Source organism: Carassius auratus, chromosome 6 (assembly GCF_003368295.1).
Source record: "Carassius auratus strain Wakin chromosome 6, ASM336829v1, whole genome shotgun sequence".
Lineage (NCBI taxonomy): Eukaryota > Metazoa > Chordata > Actinopteri > Cypriniformes > Cyprinidae > Carassius > Carassius auratus.
This window is the reverse complement of record NC_039248.1, coordinates 3,305,965-3,329,791: the sequence shown is the minus strand read 5'-3', so window position 1 is coordinate 3,329,791 and position 23,827 is coordinate 3,305,965. Positions and strand designations below refer to the sequence as shown.

The 23,827-nt window shown below is 38.8% G+C and overlaps 2 protein-coding genes across 7 annotated transcripts in view; one reads left to right on the top strand and one right to left on the bottom strand.

The window, feature by feature from the left end:
- Positions 1-3,150, top strand: part of trim25l (tripartite motif containing 25, like) — a 9,678-nt gene extending 6,528 nt beyond the window's left edge. For all 6 annotated transcript variants that reach the window (XM_026256334.1, XM_026256332.1, XM_026256333.1 and 3 more), the window contains exons 17-20: positions 794-811; positions 921-986; positions 1,169-1,234; positions 1,310-3,150. In XM_026256334.1, the coding sequence (XP_026112119.1) occupies positions 794-811; positions 921-986; positions 1,169-1,234; positions 1,310-1,884 (725 nt within the window). In that variant the 3' untranslated portion in view covers positions 1,885-3,150. The remainder of the gene's footprint in view (positions 1-793; positions 812-920; positions 987-1,168; positions 1,235-1,309) is intronic.
- trak2 (trafficking protein, kinesin binding 2) lies at positions 2,773-23,827 on the bottom strand. Its single transcript, XM_026256320.1, has 17 exons — positions 23,699-23,827; positions 19,651-19,845; positions 18,660-18,818; positions 13,332-13,388; positions 12,452-12,528; positions 12,233-12,349; positions 11,943-12,152; positions 11,790-11,868; positions 11,064-11,194; positions 10,058-10,132; positions 9,293-9,430; positions 8,507-8,586; positions 8,229-8,408; positions 7,853-8,151; positions 6,793-7,224; positions 6,609-6,708; positions 2,773-5,494 (listed from the first exon to the last, which is right to left on the bottom strand). Exons 2-17 carry the CDS (start codon positions 19,703-19,705, stop codon positions 4,720-4,722), a joined length of 2,964 nt encoding a protein of 987 aa, XP_026112105.1. The 5' UTR covers positions 19,706-19,845; positions 23,699-23,827; the 3' UTR covers positions 2,773-4,719.

Below are 23,827 nucleotides of genomic sequence, written 5' to 3'. Positions count from 1 at the left end.
ACAACCTCCACATCATCTAGTCATTTATACACATCATAAAACCAGTTTCTCACATTCATGCAATTGATTACGCACGTTTATCTGGTTTCCTACATTATCAGTTGCTCATGTCGCTCAAAATGTATTATATACAGGTGCTGGTCATATAATTAGAATATCATCTAATATATCATCTATAAACATAATTTTGATGATTATAACGGATAGCTAAGGAAAATTCCCAAATTCAGTATCTCAGAAAATTTCTATATCACAATAACCTCTAGTTAAAGTGTAACTGGGAATTCTATCCATTCTCTGTGACACGAGGACTTGTCATTCTAATGGCACTGACATGTTCAATGACACAGATATTTATTTTTGAGAGATGAACTAAGGATTTTGAGCAGGAGACTGGCTTTTGCAGGTAATCCATGGTGTTTTGCTATTTGTACGAGTTGTTTTGAGAAATGCACTTACTGTTTTGCAGATCTCATGTTACAAATACAGATTTAGATTTCCAATAAACGCTGTTCTTTGGAATTCTCAATTCAGCAAAGAATTCTGAAATAAAATGTCAGCATATTAGAATGATTTCTGAAGGATCATGTGACAAGACTGGAGTGATTCAGCTTTGCATCGCAGCAATAACATATACTGTAATAATAAAAAATATAGAATATTTCACAATATTATTGTTTTTACTCAAAAATACTACCAACCTACCCATTTGCCTTAGATCTTAAAACAGAAAAACATTGTAATGGTTAAATATCAAATATTAATATTGACTTTATCTCTCTTCTCTCTGTAGGGGGAGAGCCAACAGAAGGTAATATTCATGTTTTTTGTTTGTTTGTATCTTTACAGCTAGTTAAGAGGTAGTTAAAGTGAAAGATTGCTCACTGTCTGACTCTGCTTCTGTCTTTCTCTCTGTTCAGTGAATCCTGGCCTGTTCCTGGACTCACCGACTTACAGTCCTGCCGTCAATCCTGCTTTCCCCACATGTCAGCACTTACAACAACATCTTCAGCACCACACACTTCATATTATGACAGACAAAGAGATGGGTGGATAGATACAGGGATGGGTAGACGAATGGACAAATGGGTGGATGGATAGATAGATAGATTCCTTACAGCCTGTGGCTTTTGTCTGATTCTTTGTTTTTTGTTGTTGTATTTAACAGTGAGAGAAATTAACATTGACAGTATTCAGGCCCCGGAGCCCAGAACCAGAGACGAGTTCCTGGAATGTGAGTTCATGTCTCACACATCTTGTCTTTTCATTCTGTTTTCTATTTTCTCATCGGTTCCTCTCTGTCTATTAGATGCTTGTGATTTGATCCTGGATCCAAACACGGCCCATCGGCGTCTGGTTCTGTCTGATGGAGACACCGTGGCCACGCTTCAGCAGACGTCTCAGCCGTACCCCGACCTCCCTCAGCGCTTCGACGGCTGGACGCAGGTGCTCTGTCTCCAGCCCCTCTCCTCTGACCGCTGCTACTGGGAGGTGGAGTGGAGGGGGCGTGGCTCCTCTCTGGGCGTGGTCAATGGCTCCATGCCCCGCAAAGGGGCGGATTCAAGGGCGGGGCTTGGGTATAACAGCCAATCGTGGAGCTTGGAGCTGTCAGACATGTGCTGCGCAGCCATGCACGCCAATCAGAAGGTGGAGATCCCCGTGACCTACAGCCCTCGAGTCGGGGTGTTTCTGGACAGGACCGCAGGGACTCTGACTTTCTATAGCGTGGATGATGAGTTGGTTCCTCTTCATGCTTTTCAGGGATCATTCCCACCACCGCTGTACGCTGCGTTCGGGGTGGGCTGCGGTGTCGGCGTGGGCCTGGATTTTGCAATGGGGCAGTTCAGCTCCACGTCAGACAGCATTAAAATCTGTCCCTTGTGAATGAGCGAATCTCACAAAAATAATATGTAGGTTTTATCTCACCCCAAAATCAAAAGAAAAAAGGGTGAATTATATTTAGCAAGAAAATGAAGCCTATTGGTAAGACCAAAATTATTTTTCTTTAAGATTTAGTACTTCCCCTTCAAATTGATTCTACCATAATGTTTCTAGTAACATTTTTGTACAATTATGATTTACATTTCAGCAATACAGCCATGTTAATGATTCGGTCTAGACATTTTTTTAAACTTGCAAAATTAAATTGCATATATATATATATATATATATATATATATATATATATATATATAGTAATTAGAAGTGAGATTTATGTGTGATTAATTATACAAATTGCATGATTTTCCTCCGATTTTTTGGGACCAGGATTGAATAGTTATAGCAAATAATTACTAATATAAATTATTACAATTATTATTAAATTAATTAACAATTACAACAATTCAATTAAAAATTTCACATTTTCACTTTCATAGCTGTCTCATAATTCTCATTATTCAATTATGATTTTCATTTTGGCAGTACAGCAAGATCAAATATTTTATTTATAGTAATACGGATGGTTATATTACAAAACATAAAAACAAACTTGTGGGTTTAATTCTTAAGACGTTTAATTTTTTATGCAAAATGTAATTTATTTTTCTCTTCTACATGTGTTTATTCACCCTTTAAGGATGGTTCTGGCAAATAATTATTAAAATAATTATTCATGTTACGCACAAGAACTTATGCATTAGTGAAATTATTTGTACTTTCACTATAATATTCAAAGATGTTTGTAAATGTAAAAAATGAACTTGAATAAAAAGCTAATTTTTATCTCCTGTGTATAGTTATCAAACACCTCAGGATGAAATTACAAGAACAGACATTAATATGTTTTATTATATATAAAAACAACAACAAACATACTAATACAGGGTTCTGACAGCTAAACACAAAAGAAATCATCTGGTGCTTGATGGCACAACTTGTGGCATCATCTTCAAGCATTGACCTTTGACCTCAATGGAAGCAGAGAGCTTGGTGACATCAACAGCAGGATGTAAATAAGGACACTTTGATACAGAAATCAAATCATGCATTTAGTACCATACACTTCAGCTTGGATTCGAGATGCATGCTGGTATTATTCTGAAGAAGTTGTATGATGTGATGATTCATTTGACCAAGTTTAGATCGTGTTCCTGGCACAGCTGACAAAAGCTTATTAAATGTCACTCCTGTAACAGTTCCTGAACCAAACTGATGGTTGTGCTGTCATTATGTCATTTACTGGAAAACACACGAGGTCAGTTTACCACAAACACATCCACACACGTTTTAGCTTATAAAATGACAATTCAGGCAAAACAGACAAATAGTTTTGGTTTAAACCCAAAAAGGTCTTTGAAACTTGAGTCCCTTCTCAAACTCTCCCCAAAACATGAAATGTATTAAAATCTCATTCCTAGCTGAATGGTTAGTAAATAATAGGAGCGATCTCGCAGGTTAAGTGTATGAACGTACTCTAGTCTCACCTTACTGTTAGATAACACATGTAATGGCTATTTACTAAAAACACAATTCTAGTGGGTTAAAAATGAAAAGTGCATAAAATTAAGAAAGTAGTGAAGATGACAAGGAAGCACAATCGGTGTCACTAAAGAATTCATTCAGGGGTCAAAGTGTCAAGACTAGGTAATATAGTGGTTGACATCTTTAGGGCTACTTAAGTTCAGAAAGGTTTCTATATTCACTAAAAATACGACTTGTATGCTTTATATTTAAGGGGTGTAAATGCAAATAGAATGGAAACCTGGAGAAAAAAAAAATGATCAAAAGAATCAAACTCCCTTGTCTTCAGGTTTGAGTAGCAGAATCATTTCAAGCCAAACTTTAAAGTACATTGCCTTTTGAGTGTACATATGAACAAATCACTCATTTCCCTTAAATACACAGTCCCTGAAATATTATTTCAAATAACACACCAGTTACATGTAGAAGAACAAGAGCCTGTACTAACCCAAATATATCCTCAGCAATCCAGATCTGCTCTTTTGTGACAAAACTTCCCAATAACCAATTCAGTGCCAAGAAAAAGAGGAGCTTACGTCCAGATACTCCAGCATGGTGCTTTGACCTTCCACCTGCACCTGTGATGTAGCAGAAATAGACAATATGGCAGGTATATGTTCTACTAAATGTCTAAAAGACTAGCTATCAATAACACATGATGGACTGATCAATTACACAGAGGAACTCACAGGAACTGCTGAATGAATCAAGACAAACCCCTAAAACGAGGCTGTGGGGATGCGACCATCTATATCACTTACCATATTCCATTTTTGTTTGTGTCCATCACCTCAATCTTGTTTCTATGATTCACTAGGATTCACTTTTAACTTACAGGAACCTTCATATTTCCAGTTCTTTGAAGCATTCCTTTAAACTTCCTTCCATCGGTTCAACATTCAACAACCCTCCACACGTACACATCCCTTCCTGATCTATCCAACACTACACAAACTCCACAGCCTCGCGTGTTAATGGAGGAAAAATAAGTGCGGTGACTTGTTAATGAGACTAAATAAAGGATAAAGGGACATAGATGAACAATAAAGGAAAAAAGACATTTTAAATGGGATTAGAAGTCTTAAGTTTCTTCTTGGGTGGTATAAGGCCTTTACAAATCTTCATTTTAGCATAAACATGGCATAAAAGACACTTTAACTTCATTTTTGTGCTTTAAAAACAATCTTAAATGTCTTTTAGTCTCTTGAGGGATAGATATGAAGTCACTCCTGTTGGTTGGAGACCACGCCCACATCCTTATGAATTATGCAGGTGGGGCGGGGCCTGAGAAAGGGAGGCGTGTCTACGTGTGTGGCGCGGTTTGTTTATGTTCCCCCATGGTGGAGTAGGAAGGGCCAGGGAAGTAGGGTGAGGGGGCGGGACAGGACAGGACGGACTGGAGACGGATGCACTACGCCGGCCAACCATGACAGGCAGACTTTGATTTCGACGAAGCCCGTCCAATAAGCTGCCTCCTCCTGTTGCTAGGAAGGTGGCAGATCCCTGTGGATGGGCGCCTTCGGCGTCTGACCCTTGCAGGATTTTTTTATCCAAGCCTAGTTTGCGAAGATGCTCCACGAGGTTGACGGCGTGGCAGTCGGGTTTGGTCGAAGGCCCATGAGAAGATCGATCGGGGCTTAGTAGATCGGGTCGCGGGGCACGGCCGAGTTTCAGCCCGTAGACATCTTGCAGGAAGAGCTCGGCGGGACGGGATGCTAGGAAGTTGTCCAAAGCGGTGGATCGGGAGTCGAAGGGCACAGGAGAGGAGCATGGGGAGTGGGAGGGGGAGTTTGGAGGAGTGCCGGGAAGACGACGTAGAGAAAGAGGCTTTTTGGGGGCTGGCACAGCAGCGGGACCCTGAGCAGAGATGCCTTTCTCCAGCAGGATCTTGGCGAGACCACCAGGGGGCGCTGCAGGGCGGCGAACAGGGAAAGAATCGCCCAGACTCAACCTGCAGGGTGTGACTGGAGTACTGGGACCGGCCCGGAGAGAACTGGGGGTGTAATCACTCACAGAAGGACTGCAGGCAGAGCTGATAAACAGAAAGAATACCGTAATATGATCAAACAGGTCCATGCATAAGAATATATATCAGTAAAACAGTTTGACAGTTTGAGGTGCAACCCGGGGCCTGTACCATGATGGTAGCTGAACAAGTTCAGAGTTACAGGATTAGTTTTGAGTTGACAAAACCAAACCTCTCCAATCCGGCTTTGTTGGTACCGTGATGCTGTTCATCAACTTTCTTTGTCAACTCAGGCTTTGATCCTGAGTTTGTGGAGCGCGTGCACATGAATGTGTGACATCACTGGCGAACAGCCAATCACAAGCCTTGCAACACAAAGCCAGTTTGATTTACTTCTCGCGAGGGACCCAGCGAGATTCAAAACTAAAGGTTAAAGGTTTTGCTTAAGGTTAAGAGATTGAAGAATATGACAAATGTAAACGTCATATGAAACATGAAGGAGGACAAATAAATAATCTTGCTCTATCAGTGCAGTCACAAGTGAAATTTGTTAACTTAGTTTATACATTTGAAAATATATAGCGATAGAGACTCATGTAAGGTCAGATTTTTTTTTTAAACTGCAATCTTTTGATATTACAGCTTATTTATATTACATGATCTGTATACATGAATATTTATTAAAATAAATGATTTATAATAACTGTTAAACTAAAATTGCTTGTGTGTAAAAGATAAACAATAATAATATAAATCACAATAATTATATAAATCATAAAATGACTCGGTAATTATCATTAAAGCCAGACTACTACTACTATATATTTTTTTTAATTAGTGAACTTTAATTTGGAGCAAGATGTGTCACTTCTCTCACATCTGATTTGTCCAGCTTCAGTTTGAGATCTCTAACCCAGAACATAATCTGCCCCGGAGCAGGTTAGCCGTGGAGCAATGAAGGTCGCTAAAAGCCAAGCCACTTACATAGTACCTAAAACCCAGGATTGGTGCAAACTAACCTGAAACTTACCTGTCTAGCCAGCTAATCCAGCTTCATGGTACAGACCCCTGGCAGCGTTGGATGGACCGAAACAATGTCCCAGAGGTGTTTTATTGAATTTAGGTCAGGTGAGCATGGGGGCCTCAAACTGCTGTTTATTAGGGGTGATAGATGTTGTACCTGGGTGTAACCTGTGTGCTGTCACTGGGATGCAGGATCCGGCAGGTAGTGAAGGTGTACGTGGAAAAAGTGGAGCTCTGATATTTCCCAGGATTTATAGCTAAACACAAACAAGAAGTGATCAACAAACATGCAAACAAGCATCTTATAACAGGCAACGGTGTTTGCAGTGACAGTTATTTACCTGTAGAGGTCGCTTTAGATCCCAGATTCAGCTTGAACTGTGGAGCCGCTGATCCGGAGATTCCTGAACTAACCGCAGGAGCAGGGGAACTCCTGAGGGATGCAGGAAGGGGCGGGACATTAACTGGGCTTTGGACACACCTCCTCTCTCTCGTCTCTTCCGGAGTGGATGACGAGCGCACGTTAAATGTGATTCCTTCCTCCTCCTCCTCGTCTTCCTCTTTTATCTTTGCATCCTGTGGCTCCTCCTCTTTTCTCTTGTGTTCCCACGCCAGTTTCTCCTGGTCTTCGTCCTCTTCCAGGTCAGCCAGATGGTAAACACTGTCCTCAGGGAGAGGGCGGAAGCCTTTGGTAACAACGCCCGGATGGGGGTCTAGAATAGTGGCCAGGTGGGGTTTAGCGAGCTGCTGCCAGTGATGTAGAGTCAGAGAACCTGAAGATCAAGCCAAAAGGAACAGATACTCAAGAAACATTGTGATGCAATACAATAATCTGCAATTCTTGATCTCTAAAGGATCATGTGATACTGAAGCAGAGTTATTATGCTGAAAATTCAGCTTTGCATCACAGAAATAAATTAGGATTTAAATCATCTTTCTTATTTTCACAGCCAAATTTACTTCGCAATTAATTAGATTAATAAATGGCAGCACCCAGTAATTAATTAAAAAAATATATTAATTGACTGACAGTCCTATTACTAATACATTTGTAACAGTTTTAAGTTAATTACACATAATTCTATTATGAACAAACATGAACAATAATATTTTTACACATTTTTCCCGATTAATAAATGCTTTTTGTAGTTTAACTCAGTATATTAGCTGATTACTGAAATAAAATATATGATAATACATAAATTGCAAATAAAAATGCTAAATAAATGTATTTTCATCACTTTATCCCTTGTGAAAGCTTTTTAACCAGAGAAAATTAAAATGTAACATAAAAATGTATCCAAATGCTCACAGTCAATACAGTGACTAGAAGGTTCTGTTTAAAATGTACAATTTCAGAAAAACTTGGCTTGTTTTATTAGCACACTACCCTCGACTCACCTTCTATTGGTTTAACAATCTGCAGTTTTTCAGGCAGAAATGTCTTGAAGCAGCTGGAGGAGAAGGAGAACTCTGATAGGTTGGTGAAAGACGAGACGGTGCTTCCCATTGGTGAACTGCAGCCGCTCCCACCCTCTTCCGACTCCGCAGCCGCCAGCTCCTGCAGCTTCCGCTCTCTCTCGGCCTGGAAGAACTGTCGCTCGCACAGGAAGTTCTGCCTCCGCAGGGAGAGGCGGTTTAGGGCTGATGTGAGGTCATTTCCTCCGGGAGAGCCGGGCTGCCCCAGACGAAAGTTCTCTCTGCAGCACACACAAGATGCGTGTTGGAAACACACAAAAGCATTGTGGGTATAACCACATTGTGCAGTCACACTCACTTGGTGGTGTCCACGTCTCCAGCTCGCTCCTCTGTGTTGGGGGTGAGTGACTGATAGGGCACCGGGGTCATGACCACGCCGCTGTGGGCGGAGCCAGGGATCGGAGGCACTGCGGCAGCCGCTCTCATCACCGACTGATTGACAGACCGCACCGTCTGGAACACACGCTTGTGGGTCGACCTTCAGACGGAGCGGACAGGGGTCAAAGGTTAGTACAGCTGAAGGAAAAATGATTATTAGAAACGTAACTGTGCGTGAGGGAGAATAGTGAGCATCACCTCTGGTCCTCGAAGGCAATTTCCTCTTCTACGCTCAGCTCTCTTCTCATACTTCCTTCAATCTCAGCTGCCAAAGAATCCTGAAGGACAGAAAAAAATGAGCAATGGTTATATACACCTGTAAACACAGAGAGACAGACTGCTCCATGCATGAATACGCGTGTAATTATTAAAAAAATATAATTTTCAAAACAAAAAGTAAATTAAAAAATTAATTAAAAATAAATAAAATAAAACAAAATGAAATGAGACATAAAAACAAAAAAATTAATAACAAAAAAAGAGAAAAGAAAACACAAACAATAACTAAAACTAAAAACTAAAAATGCAAAGATATATAAATAATGAAACAGAATGAATAAGTGACAAACAAAATGAAATAGAATTTAAAAAAATGTAATAAAAAATAACATGAAAAACCAAACAAAATTTTAATGGGTTGCTATTGTAATTTGGACATGTAAAAAAAATACAAATATTTATACACACACACACACACACACACACACACATATATATTTTTTTACATGTCCAAATTACAATAGCAACCAGTTAAAACTAACGATTGGCACCAAATTCCATGCATATTAAGTATAATGGTTAAAATTATTTATGAAAATATATACTAGATTTCAACGTGAATAATAATGCATTAACACGATCTAATAATGCACTGCATGCTTTACTGAAATGGTTTGTATTAAGAACATATGTGATTGGAAAAATATCATTTTAACAAGCAGATGTGTATGAGAGGGAGTGGAGCAGGAGATCTGTGTTTTTCACCATAGGGTAGAGTCCATAGGACGGGTGTCTGCGCAGGCCTGCAGGCGGCGTGCTCTTACTGCGCAGCTCCTTGACCTCCTCCTGAGACTCGTGCAACATTCCCACACACTCGGCATTCCTGTCTGACAACTCCTTCAGCTAAAACACACACAGACGTTCATGTTCAACAGGCCGCTGGTGTGTGTGTCAATACAGCAGAGCAGGCCTTTTATTACTCTATCAACTTATTGTACAAGACGAATGATCGTTTTTATTTTCTCATTGTGTTTACATGCGTTTCAGTAAAAGGTCTTAAAATGACAACAACGCTGTTTAATGCATTAACAATCTTTTGTGCGAAAAAAATGTGTTATCGTGGCAGCAGAGAGAGTTCAGTATCCTGATCTACACAAGATTACAGACATGATCACCACAACACGTCCAGGTCACTGATTGGTCACAGCATTTATTAACCAACTCTGTCCTGTAAAGTGATATAACACTCCAGCCTTTATGGACACATTCCATAAGCTCAGCAGAAGTGTGAAGATAAGACGCACACACCACTCTGAACGAATCAAGTTACATGAGTTTACAGCCTTTATGAAGTCACAGTGACTAAGCTGCTTTGTCTTAAAGCATTTTAAACATCAGTTTTAAAGTTCTAAGACCCTAAATCAAGCGGATTAATCCTAACCCTCCATTTAAGTAAAACAGGTCTGTTTGTGATCCGAATGATCCAGATCTGTGTGAGCTGCGGTGTGTAAAGTGTGTGTGGAGCTTTACTTCTGCTGTGAGCTGCCGCTGGGCTTCCTTTGAGGCCTGAAGGTGAATTCTCAGCTCTTCTTTCTCTAGTGCCAACTGGGAAACAAACACAGACATACTGAATATATGATTATACATCAACATGCAGTACCATTCAAGATTTTTTTCAATGTTTTTGAATGTCTTTTATTCTCAGCAGGGTTGTGTTTATTTGTGAAATTAATACAATTTGAAATATCTGCTTTCTATTTGAAAATATTTTAAAATGTAATTTATTCCTATGATCAAAAGCTGTATTTTCAGCATCATTCCTCTTCAGTGTCACAAGATCCTTCAGAAATCATTCTAATGTGCTGATTTGCTGCTCAAGAAAATATTTTTTGTGCAAACCATGATACATTTGTTTAGATTCTTTGATAAAAAGAAAGAGATCTTTTTCAACATTATGATCGCTTTTGATCAATTGAATGCATACGTACTGAATGCAGGTGTTAAATAAGGGGCTGTTCACATGTCGCGTCTTTTGCGCGCCGCAAGTTCGTTATTTCCAATGTAGGGGCGTGGCAAGCACGCTCATAATGGCACGCGGTGGGACGCGTCAGTTTTTTCCAGGCACGTCCGCACCGCATCGAGTTAAAAACATCTCAACTTTTCAGAATGCCGCAAGCGCACCACGGGTCATGTGACAAGAACTAACCAATCAGCTTCATCCTTTCCCGTAAAAACGTTGAAAGCTCAGCCAAGATGAAGGAACAGCTGTTCATAGCTGTATATGGATTGCCATTTTGAAATAAATTTAGTAGCAGAGCTACTGAGAGCGATTTTTAGCGCTGCAAATCCATGTATGCTTTGCTGAAATTTCCACGTCTTCATTAAGAGAGCGCATCATTGTTGCTTAGCAAAGGCAGACGTCTCAGGGGCGCTTCTGCCCGAGCGCTTTGGAAAGAAGGAGAAAGCGGCGCGCCTAGCGTTTTTCGCGCATTTTAAGGCGCGATATGTGAATGGCCCCTAAGGCATGCATCCTGACCTCTTTGACTCTCTGCTGGAGCTCGACGATCTGTGAGAGGAGTTGTGCGATCTCCTCCTGATGTCTCATTAAATCCTCGTTCTTCTGCGAGAGCTCATCTGCCAGAGAAACGATCTGACTGTTCGACTCTCCTGTGAAACGAACACAAACACAAACCCATAGATGTTACATGTGCATTACATGCATTCCAAACAAAACTTCATCAAATGTGCAGAGGCCAGATGTCACGTCCAGGACCGGTGCCACAATTTTTTAAAGTAAATATTTAGTAATTGTTATGTCTCCTCCATGGACCAATTTGTTATAATGCAAGACAAATTACACACCAGTGTTAATAAGATGTAAAACCTATGTGAACGTCCACATTGTGGCACTGTGGTAAATCGAATCGACAGCGATGTTCACACGAAAGATTTCCATTCCGACTGAGCCATCTGATTATTTAATTGCATATATAACAAGTGTTTTTCCTGGGGCTCTGTTTTAAACCCTGCCAACATTTTTAGGCATCACAGGTGTTCTTCAAACATGAAGGCGTTTCAAATATTACACACTAGCCAAAATCAACAGCAGTCACATGCATTTCTCATGAAATCCCAGAATAAACTGACTGGCAGAAAGGGTGCATTAGATTACATTTGTGAAGGGCAAAGTTAAGTTATGCAGACACCCATGTAGACTCAGTTTAACTTGATTTGGAGCTTGAAAGTCGACGCAGATACTCACGCAGCTCTTTAACGCAGTCGTTCACCAGCTGCTGTTCTTTCTCCTCATAAGTGCTGGTCTCCTTCTTCAGGTGACAGGCCTGCAGAACATCAGAGGTCACGCTTTCATAAAACCCTTACGCTCCAGAAACATCATCCAGAGCCCATGACGCACCTCTGATCTCAGGGACAGGTTCTCCTCCTCTAGCTCCTGGAGTTTGGACTGGAGGGCGTCCAGCTGGCTGAGGGCGAGCGCGGTCCCGGCGGGCGCTAGGTGACGTAGCGGCGTGGAGCAGCTGGAGTCGGTCTCGCTCTCCTCGCTGGCGCTCGCCACCATACGGAGGAGTTCATCCTTCTTCGTCAACTCATGCTGAAGCTGATGAACCTGACAGAGCGATTACATGGAAGACTTTGTGACAGTTTATACACATTTAGCCTATTTTTTCTTGTCAGTGCATGCTGTACCTGGTCTAAGGTCTGCGCTAGCTGCTCCTCCAGAGATTCGTTTCGCTCCTGCAGCACGTGGTTCCTCTGTAGGAGAGACTGACCGATCCGAGCCGCCAGCTCTAGGTCACGGTCCCTCTGCGGGACGACATCGTAATGCAGACAGACAGACAGACAGACAGCCAATCAAGAGCTGTTACTAACAAAAACAAACTAGACCAATCACTTTCAATCACTCACTTCAGCCAGGAGGTGCGTGACCACGTCAATGTCATTGTAGGTCTTGGTCATCTGCTCCACCCGGTCAGCGCTGAGGACTACGGTGAGAGAGGTGTATAAATGTGAATGTTAAAAAAAAGACAAACAAACAAACAAAAACAAAAAACTCCCAACTACACTAGCGGTGTCTATTTAATGAGACAAAACTAAACAGGAAGGTTTAAAAACACCCACATGCTTATGGCAAGCCCTACACATGCAACACACACACACACACACACTTCCTAACACTGCAATAATATCATGCACAAACCCACAGTGCATTCAGCTTCACTATTAATAGCATGCAATACAAAAACTACTGGTCAAAAGTTTGGGGTCAAAATAGTACATATATACATATATATATATATATATTTTTTTTTTTATGTATTATTCAACAAGGCTGCATTTAATTGATCATCAGAGAAAAAAAAAATCACAAAAATTATTTCTTGAGCATCAAATCATCATATTATACTGATTTCTGAAGAATCATGAAAAACTGAAGACTGGATTCAGCTTTGAGCACAGGAATAAAAGTAATATTTAATAAAAATATTCAAATAGAAAATTTTTACTATATTTTTGATCAAATTATTGTAGCCTTTGCTAGCCGAAGGGACTTCTTTTAAAACTGATCCCAAACTATTTAATGATAATGTACATGGATCTAAATCTAAAGTCAGTTTCCTCTACACTACCGACGGCTCTCTTTAAAGAAGTCATATTATATATTACATATAGTTCTTCACTGTTTTCCATGATATGACCTCTTTAATGTGAGTTTCAGGTCGCTGTAGGACACTGCAGCACAGTAAACACCCCAGACTACACATGCTGCATGCCTCAGGTGTGTTACCTTTAGAGAGGCTGTTAGAGCCATTATGGGGATAAGAGGAACCAACAGCTAGAAATGCTGCAGAGGGAACGAGAGAGAGGACAGAAGAGGAGAAGGAAGAGAGAGAGAGAGAGAGAGAGAGAGAATAGATGCTGAGGAATTGTGGTAAACGTCTAGTGAAACGAGAAAATGAGAAACACCATCACCAGCAGAGAGAGAGAGCGAGACAGAGAGGGAGAGAGAGAGAGCGAGACAGAGAGGGAGAGAGAGAGAGAGACTGAGAGAGAGAGAGAGGGAGAGATACGGAGGGAGAGAGAGAAAGAGAGAGAGAGACGAGTAATGGAAGTCCTGGATTAAAATAAATGCAGTCGCATTAGAGTTAAACACACACACACACACACACACACGTTTACCTAGATGCTTAAAGATACACTAGCTTTTGCTGTGGATCAGTTCATTTAGTCGAAATGTTTTATGAATTCTTCACCAGCAAACCACACTGAAGTATCTAAGGTGAGATACTGAAACTGAAACCAATCCATTCTGACTTGAAGTTAATCGCTGCTGTCACTGTCCTCATGATCTGTTACAGTAATAAACCTCAGACGCTAATGCACTGCATGATGATGCAAACATTTACCAAAAATATATATAAAAGAAGTCAGTTAAATGACAGAATAGACTCTTTTAACAACAATTGGAATGTATGCTATTGGTTCATGGTTATATTATAGAGAATATGATCCTGTAATCCGTCATTATTTTGATTGAAAAACAGATTAAGAGATTATCTGCTTTATGACCAACACTTGACTGGACTTTAAATAAAACACACATGAGATCTGTCTCCAAACTACAGCCTAGTAAACAATGACAGGTACATATTTAACCTGCTGTAAATACCTGAACTCCAATTATCTTAATATCTAAACCATCTGCCTAAAAAGAATAAGTACATATAAACAGAGGAAAATTGTAATGTACACTTCCATTCAAAAGTTTGGCGTCAGAGAGGATTTTTTTATTTTTATTTTTTGTTTTTGAGTTTTGAAAATTATATTATGCTCATCAAGGATGCACTTATATGATAAATAAAATACAGCAAAAATAGCAATAATATGAAATATTTTCTATGCAAATATAATAAAAAATGTAAATTATTACTATGATGCAAAGACAGATTTTCAGCATCATTACTCCTGTCTTCAGTGTCACATGATCTTCAGAAATCATTCTAATGTGATGATTTGCTGCTTAAAAAACATTTCTGAAAATAATAAAAATAAATATTTTGTAACAATAAATGCCTTTTACTGTCACTTGATCAATGTAATGCTTCCTTACTGATTAAAAGTATTAATTTCTTCTTCTACAAAAAAAATAATAAATAAAAATAAATAAATCAAACTTTTGAATAGTAGTGTACATCTTGTCTTCAAATGCTAAATTCCCATATCATAAAAATTTCAAATACAATCACTCAAATGATCATTTCTCATTCCCCCAGCACACACACACACACACACACACACACACCTGTCCTTACCGGAGGCGAGATGGTGTGCTGGGAGCTCTTCACTCAACGGAAGCATCCTGACACATCCATCACAGCACTTTGTCTCTGACATTAACACATTCCTCGATCCAGAGCCAAACACACAACGACTGAACCTTCATTACCACACAAAGCACAATCCTCAAAAACACTCATGAGTCTGCCGTCCAGCCGCGGAGGCTCTGCTTCTGACCCGCTCGATCTAGATCAGACGGCCGTATATATACGAACAGTGTTCACAGCAATAAGTGACGCATTGGTAATCACAGACCTGCGGAGACCTTTGAGCTCAGTAAAACATCAGCTGGTGTCAGTACGGTCAGGTCACTTCTGATATCTCTGTGACCCCTAGCAAAACAGACAAGATGAGAGACCTGCGATTCTGCACAGTTAACAATGACAGAACACAATTTAAGTTTGTGTGCTAAAAATATACTGTATATATATATAAAAAAAGAAATAGAAAAAAAATCTGAAATGATAGCCAATTTAAAATATGAATAAAGACTACAAATAATAGTAAAACAACACTGCCTATTACAGACATTTAAATAATCTGATTAAATTAGATTAGCTGTAATTGCATAGAAATCTCTAAATTAATATTAATAATTGATCTGCCAGCTCTAATCTGATAAATGCAACTAATCTGATCCAGTTATTAATGAGATTAGACTGAACACTTAATAACTGACACGCATACAAAAATGTACCGTAATGGCTTTGGGGTTTTGGTGAAAATTGCTTGTTGAATTTAAACTTACATGGATTAATGAATAGCCATCTATGGTTTTACCATGCTCTCAACACAAACACTATAGAAAATGTAAAGGCCTGTTCACAGCAAGGATGATAACTATAAAGATAATGATCAAGATATCGTTCTTGATACTAATGAATAGCAGAGTCCACACCACAACTATAACGATAAAGGCACAGAGAAACTATATCGTTGGAATCACTTTCAGAACGATTTTTTCCAGCTGATGAAGAACAGTAAAAGCCAATCAGAATCAATCCTGCTGTGATGAGCTCAAGAGTTTAAAGCAGCAGACGTGAGTGCGTAGAATAAACAGATGATATCATTATCTTTATGGTTATCGTTCTTGATCAGGGCTTTAGTTCTTATGAAATATGTTGAACTTGCATTATGCATTAATAAGCTGGTAAATTGTGCACTGGGGATCTTCTATTATGCCTCTTTCTCTATTGTGCTCTTGCTCTATATTATGAGTTGTCTCATGTTCAGCCCTCCGATTATAACCCTAGCCTCCATCTGCCCCCTCTATGCCTCTCAGGTTGTTTTTAGCAACACATCATCATCCAGCTGGGTAAAACTAGGGCTAAAAGTCTCAGCATGTCTCTGGCTGCGTTCCCCTCTTTCAGAGCAACCTCCTCACTCATTAGTGCACATGAGAGCCCGTCCACTCTGACCCCTGACTTGACAATGCAATCAAAACAGAACAAAACCGATTCATGAACACCTGACTCTTATAGTTCAGATCGGTTAATGAAACATTTAAAAGGACGAATGAACAAAGATTCGAGTCATCTAGCAAATTTCTTGCTGAACCCACTGACGACGAGGCGAGTCTTGTCAAGAAGGAGGATTCAGGCAAATTCAGATGTGTTTATTTGACATTGCATGTATCATTTAAGAAGAAGATATTCACTGCAACACTGAAAAAGTAAAAAGTAAAAGATGGCAGACAAAGTGTTGAATGTTGATTTAAAAAAATACATGGAAATTTCATTAAATTATGAAGAATATCGAAAGTTTATTTGCATTTAGGAATACCTATATAAAGCAAAGCAGGCCTTTAAATAAAGCAATATCCTATACAGCAACTTTTAACTGCTTGATTGCTTGTATAATTGCAAAATGTAAACTATACTATCATCCAGCTGTAATCTGCTAAATGCAACAGTGTTGCATGATGATATTAATTAATTAACATTATTAATATTAACATCGTGTACAACTGCTTTTAAAAAGCGCAATGTGAAAAGCACCACACTAATAATTCTGACTCATAAAGTTGAGTCTCTCATGCATTTTCATTGTCGGCTACGTATGAGGCTTCATGGCGGTCAGGCCTTTGCCTGTGTGGGCAGTAGACGGCTCACTAGGTTTGGACACGGACTGGAGCGGCTGTAGTGTGAAGTATGGAGCAGTGATTATCCTGGAGGTAACACGCTAGGCACATATGAGTCAGCACTGACAAGAGCGTTCACAGGTGACCTCAGCACAAGTGTTTGATCTCAGAGAAATGCGAGCCTCCACTTCCTGTTCCCTGCAGAACTGAGCAGCACACACCCTCACAACAGAACTGCCACAACAACTCAAAGGAAACGCTCCACATGCCATCATGCATCCTAACGCTCAGTGCATGTATGAATCTCAGCATGCTCTCACCTTCTGCAGCATACTGGTCATAAAGCTCCTCATTCTGTGCGTTTAGCATTGGCATGACTGTTCTCCTCCTCTCCTCTCTCTCTCTATCCACCCATCTGTCTCTCTCCCTCCCTCCACATGCTATCAGCTGCACTTAAAGGGTTATGTCATTAATAACTCACCCTCATGTTGTTTCAAACCCGTGAGACCTCTGTTTCATTTTGGTACACAGTGTAAGATATTTTAGATTTAGTCTGAGAGCTCTCAGTCCCTCCATTGAAGCTGTGTGTACGGTCTACTGTCCATGTCCAGAAAGGTAAGAAAAACATCATCAAAGTAGTCCATGTGACATCAGAGGGTCAGTTAGAATTTATTGAAGTATCGAAAATACACTTTGGTCCAAAAATAGCAAAAACTACGACTTTATTCAGCATTGTCTTCTCTTCCGTGTCTATTGTGAGAGAACAGGGGACCAAAGCAGTTAAAAACAAAGCAGTTTGTGATATCCGGTTCATGAACGAATCATTCGATGTAACCGGATCTTCTTTAACCAGTTCACCAAATCGAACTGAATCGTTTGAAACGGTTCGTCTCTCCAATAAGCATTAATCCACAAATGACTTAAGATGTTCACTTTTTTAATGTGGCTGACACTTCCTCTGAGTTCAAACAAACCAATATCCCGGAGTAATTCATGCACTCAAACAAACAGTACACTGACTGAACTGCTGTGAAGATGCTTCAACAAATTCTAACTGACCCTCTGATGTCACATGATGATGGACTACTTTGATGATGTTTTTCTAACCTTTCTGGACATGGACAGTATACCGTACACACAGCTTCAATGGAGGGACTGAGAGCTCTCGGACTAAATCTAAAATATCTTAAACTGATGTAGCGGAAGGTTTAAACTGCAGTTTCATTTTTATAAATTACACTAAAATCACTAAAATTAAATAAATGACACTTTTTTATTTTTATTAAACTGTTCCAGCTCAAAGTTGGCATGAAATGTAAATGTGTTTTCTAAATGCATGTCATTGATCGTAATGGGAATGATTCATCAATGCATACATTTCCAAAACATGATAAAAAAAACAAATATATATTTCAATTACATTTTTCAAGTCTAGATACGAGCATATTGCAACTAGATAATTAGAACATTTAACAAAGAAATGCCCATAACTGCCAAAGTTTGAAAAATCCTTGATATTTTCAGGGATTAAATGACCAAGGGAACCCTGCCTATTAGAGACCAATTACAAAAAAACTCATGCTAAAGTCAGATTTAAAGTAGCCTCCCTGACAATGGCAACAGCAAGCAAACATTTGTGTGCACACGTATGTCTACACACACACACACACACACACACACACACACACACACACTTACTCATGTAGCGGAAGGTTTCCTCGGCCAGCACGGGTGAGATGACACTGGGTTCCTCCGGAGAGCAGGAGGGGGAGATGACCCAGTCCTGACCCTCGTAAAGATACAGAGAATCCCCTCCTGGACCGCCGACACCCCCGTCACACACCTTACTGCCCTCATCTACAGGACAGACACACACCCAGAGTCAGTGGATGATTCCTCAGTGTTGCACGCCATCTGCTGTTCATTCAGCTCATGACACACTTCATGGGGAGTCATTATTTTCTTGATAGAAGAGTAAAATAAATCACTTTCAGAGCTTAGAAACTCCATAAACTGATAGTTTGTAACATTATTGCGTGAAGAGAAATGATTGTATAATGAGAAAATCATCCTGACCCATCCCTGGATGTCACACAGATGCATCAGCACGTTTACATGTCAGTGATGACAATTTGGTGACCAGAAACTTGCTATGAACAGTTTGGTGAACGTGCATGTGGAAAAGTTCACCAAACCTTATGTTATCACCTCAGCATAGACTCCCAACATTAGAAGTTAAGAAAAAGTTATTTAAAGTTATTAGGAAAATTCATAGAAACTTCAAGTCATTTCCCTTTAGTTTATCTTGTTATGTCAAGCACTTCAATGATTGATTAGGCAGAAATTGCTATTTGGGCATAAAATGTAAAACAAAATTAATAAATGACTACAATAATTTATAATTATATTATTAATAATTATTTGCAATTATTGCATAACACGTTTAAAATGTATTTCTGTTAAAACACTTCTATGTCGTCTTCAAGCTTGCATTGGAGCTGCAAATATGTCTAAATCATCCTTCAGAGGTGGCACAAGATGACATCATAATATAAATGTGTTTCACTCATGCTTTCAGACTCAAATGATAGTGTGCGGTGATCAACACCCTGAGCTTGAGCTGTAATTAACTCCTAAATCAATCCCTGATGCTTATTTTACACACACACACACACACACACACACACACCTGTTCCTGCAGCTGTGTCCTTCTTCTCCACGCTCATGGGCTTCACCTCAAACATTCTGATTGGTCAGCTGGGTAAATGAGGGCGGGGCTCCTCACTCATGCCCCATCTGCACAAGCAGAAGATGTGAGGGCTGCTGATGTCACATCCTGTTCTGTATCAAAACACCATGGACATGCACAGACTCCAGCCTATACCTGAAAGACAGAGAAAATAAAAATACCATGACATTAATAACCATGAGTGTGTGTGTGTGTGTGTGTGTGTGTGTGTGTGTGTGTGTGTGTGTGTGTGTGTGTGTGTTTCCGTAGGCCTGCATGGAAACTTGTTTGTGATGACTCCCTCATTCTCTCAGCTCTGGTGAGTGTGTCTCCTCCAGCTGTTTGAAAGATTAAGTGTGTGTGTGTGACTGAGACAGAGACACAGATCCAACTTTTGAACCAGTATGTAAAAAAGAGAGTTATGTGGAAGAAAATCTTCAGTTTATTATTTCCCTTACAAAAAAATAAATACAATAATAATAAGAAAATAATAATAAGAATTTAATAAGAATATATACAATACATAAAATAATAAAATAAATGAATTAAATAAATAAAATATATAGAAGACCTAAGACAGTTGAGCAGCTAGAAGCCTTAATTAGACAAGAATGGGACAACGTTCCTATTCCTAAACTTGAGCAACTTGTCTCCTCAGTCCCCAGACGTTTGCAGACTGTTATAAAAAGAAGAGGAGATGCCACACAGTGGTAAACATGGCCTTGTCCCAACTTTTTTGAGATAAGTTGATGCCATGAAATTTAAAATCAACTAATTTTTCCCTGAAAATGATACATTTTCTCAGTTTAAACATTTAATATTTCATCTATGTTGTATTCTGAATAATACTGAAATTTGAAACTTCCACATCATTGCATTCTGTTTTTATTCACAATTTGTACAGTGTCCCAACTTTTTTGGAAATATGGTTTGTATATATATATATATATTTTTTTTTTTTTTTTTTTTACCAAGACAGCAGTAACTACTAGAGACTGACCAATTTGTGTTTTTTAATGACTGATAACTTTCATTTTTATGTTTCAGTGCACACTACCCAGAATCCATTTCTTCTTAGAATTACTTTAGAATAATGAAAAAAAGAACTAAAGAGTAATTAGACTTTAATAATAACAAAAACACATGCAGAATGAATAATAATGATACAATAATAACAGCAGTTCAGTGTCCAAATAGTTTTCAGGCCAGTGTCTCTAGCTGTGTCTGTTTTCTTCAGGCCACGTCACAGCTGTCTTCCAGGGGCACTTCCTGTTCAGAAACTGAAAGACTCCAGCGTGATTTAAAGGAGCGGACATGAGCTTCCTGTCTCGAGTTGAAGAAAAATCCCACTGTACCGTAAATCATGATGTTTGTATGATATTCATCTGGGAAACATGGGTGGCTTTATAATGGATGAAAGCTTCCCTTTACAAAACTAACTATTTTGTTTACGATTCCCTAACCACTATAACAATCACTCTTATAAAAATAAATAATAATACATTTTTAAATAAGAAATAAAAAAAAAAATAATTTTGTGTTTTGTGAACAGACATTGTGAATATTTTTTTTCAATTTAACTCTTTTCTATTATATAACTTAAAATATAATTTATCCCTGTGATGTAAATCTGTATTTTCAGCATCATTCCTCCAGTCTTCAGAGATCATTCTAATATGATGATTTACTGATTGAGAAATTATTCATTATTACACAGTTGTGCTGCTTAAAACTTTTTGTGGAAAAGACATCATTTTCAGGATTGACTGAATAGAAAGTTCAACAGAATTTTATTTAATTGAAACCGAAATCTTCTGTAACAGCTGTTTGACCTCTCGTGTGTGTTTGTCAGACTCAGGAGGGTGTGGATGTGGGTTTTGTGCACACACAGATCAAAACAAACAAAAGTGAAAGTGAAGTTAGTATTGTAATGCATTGAATATAATGTTGGGAACAACTTCATATGTATAAAACAACATCCTTGCAATCTTACTTGGCTAATAAAATCCAAATGAAATTGCAGTCTCGGAAAGAAAAAAGAAAAGTTTGACATATTCAAAATTATAGTGCAATTCCCTGCCTTCATTTCCAATGAATCCTTAACAAAATCCTAAGCACTTAATCCTCCCTTCATCGTACTGTCCCTCTGTCAGCCGTTTCCTCCATTATTAAGATCCTTATTCTCCTCACTGTCAGAAGGAAGACATTCTTCCTCTTTTTGTCTTTCTCCAAGAAGTTATTACTTTTTTGGGAAGTGCAAAGCTTGTGATGACAACCTGTTCTTTTAATATCGAGCCTCATGCACACAAGGTCTGTCCAAACCGTTACAGGAAACTCTTCATCAATCAGACGATCACAGGCTCAAATCAATCATATCTAAACCAGTAGATGCTAAATCACCATCCCAGACGGAGAGTAACAAGCACATCCAAACATCAGGCTGTCATTGCTGTATTACTGTATTACTGACACATCAAGCACTGTCAGACGCATCCCAGAAGTAAAGGGTTATTTGTGAGGGTGCGCTTGGGTTGTTCTGTAATGGCATGAATCCAAATGCTTCTAGCAGCATTGTGTCTGATCCAGATGTTAATGCAGAGCTCATGACAGCTGTCACTCTGATTATACCAGCAGACTCTATCTAAGTGACACCTGAAATACATTACACCCGTCCCATATATCCTCAGCCTCTCGTTTCGCTTTAAGGCGAGGAGAAGCATCAATACACCTCCATTAGCAGCACATCATGTCATCTGTTCATCAATCTTCCCTCCGACCCACAAGCTGTCTGCAATTATCCAAACCGTTACAAACTACAATTTACTGTAAATGAACAGTGTAAATATAAATGAGTGCTGTTCAACCATTAATCACATTCAAAATAAATTGTGTGTGTGTACTGTGTATATATATTATGTATATATTATATTATTTGTAGGCTTTTTTACTTATGTTTGATACTCTTTTACCTTTTATTCTTTAATATTTTGAATTGTTTTAGCTTTATTTTTAGTTTTTAATTTAAATGTTAAGTTTTTATTTTATTTTGTTGTATGCATTTGTTATTTGACTTTTTAAAAAAATATGTGTACAGTATTTATACAGTTTTAGCTTTTAGTTTTGGATCTGTTAGGACTTGTTTTATTACTAAAATTGATCGCTTCTGTTGTCCACTTTTGCAAGTCGCTTTGGAGAAAAGTGTCTGATAAATGACATATATATATATATATATATATATAGCATATATTTTGAACGTTTTCATTTCTTGTAAGTGTATTTACATTTAAACAAAAACTTTTATTTTGGATGAGGTTAATCGCGATTAATCGTATGATAATCGTATGATCGTAATATTCAAATTGTTAGACCAGGATGCCTTTACCAATAATGTTTTTTTTTCTTTTTAAAAAGGACTTAATAAATAAATAAATACATAGATATCATATAAAACGAAACGTCAAGATTGGTTGACAAAGCCAAAAGATCGTGTTCATGAATTATGAAATTCGTATAAATTATCAGATGTCAGCAAAAGGGCATATTAATTCAGTATCAACATAAATCACAACATTCCTGTAATTTATCACTATGCCCCATTGGTTAGAATGAACATGTAAAAATACATATAAAAGTCTATATTCAGATTCTGAGCGGAAATACGTGAACCAATGCAGCACAGAGATGCTCGATATAATGCAGTGTTAGGAAAAAAACAAGCCATTTGATCTGATGCAACAGATTTCATAATCCCCGCAGATGGCACATCAGATTATTCTGGTTGTCTTTAAAACAGACATTGTTCTGACAATCAGAAAACTCATCTAAATTTAATCTAATTTCAAAACATACACGGAATTCAAACGCGTTTAACTAGATGCATTGATCTGCATCCCGATACACGAGAGCCAGTGTCCATCTGATCCTCCCTCACCAGTGATCCGTCAAACTACAAACACACATATATACGAACATGACTTATCATAGAGCGGGGAATATCTCGCTATCTTACCTTTAGTTCACTTAAAATCCGTTGTTTTTCTTCTGAGCGCTGGTTGTAGTAGTACATGTGGCTGCTGTCACTTCGAGCGTTTGAGACAAAAAGCGAAGAGCGCGAGGAGGGAGGGGTGTTTGGGGAAGC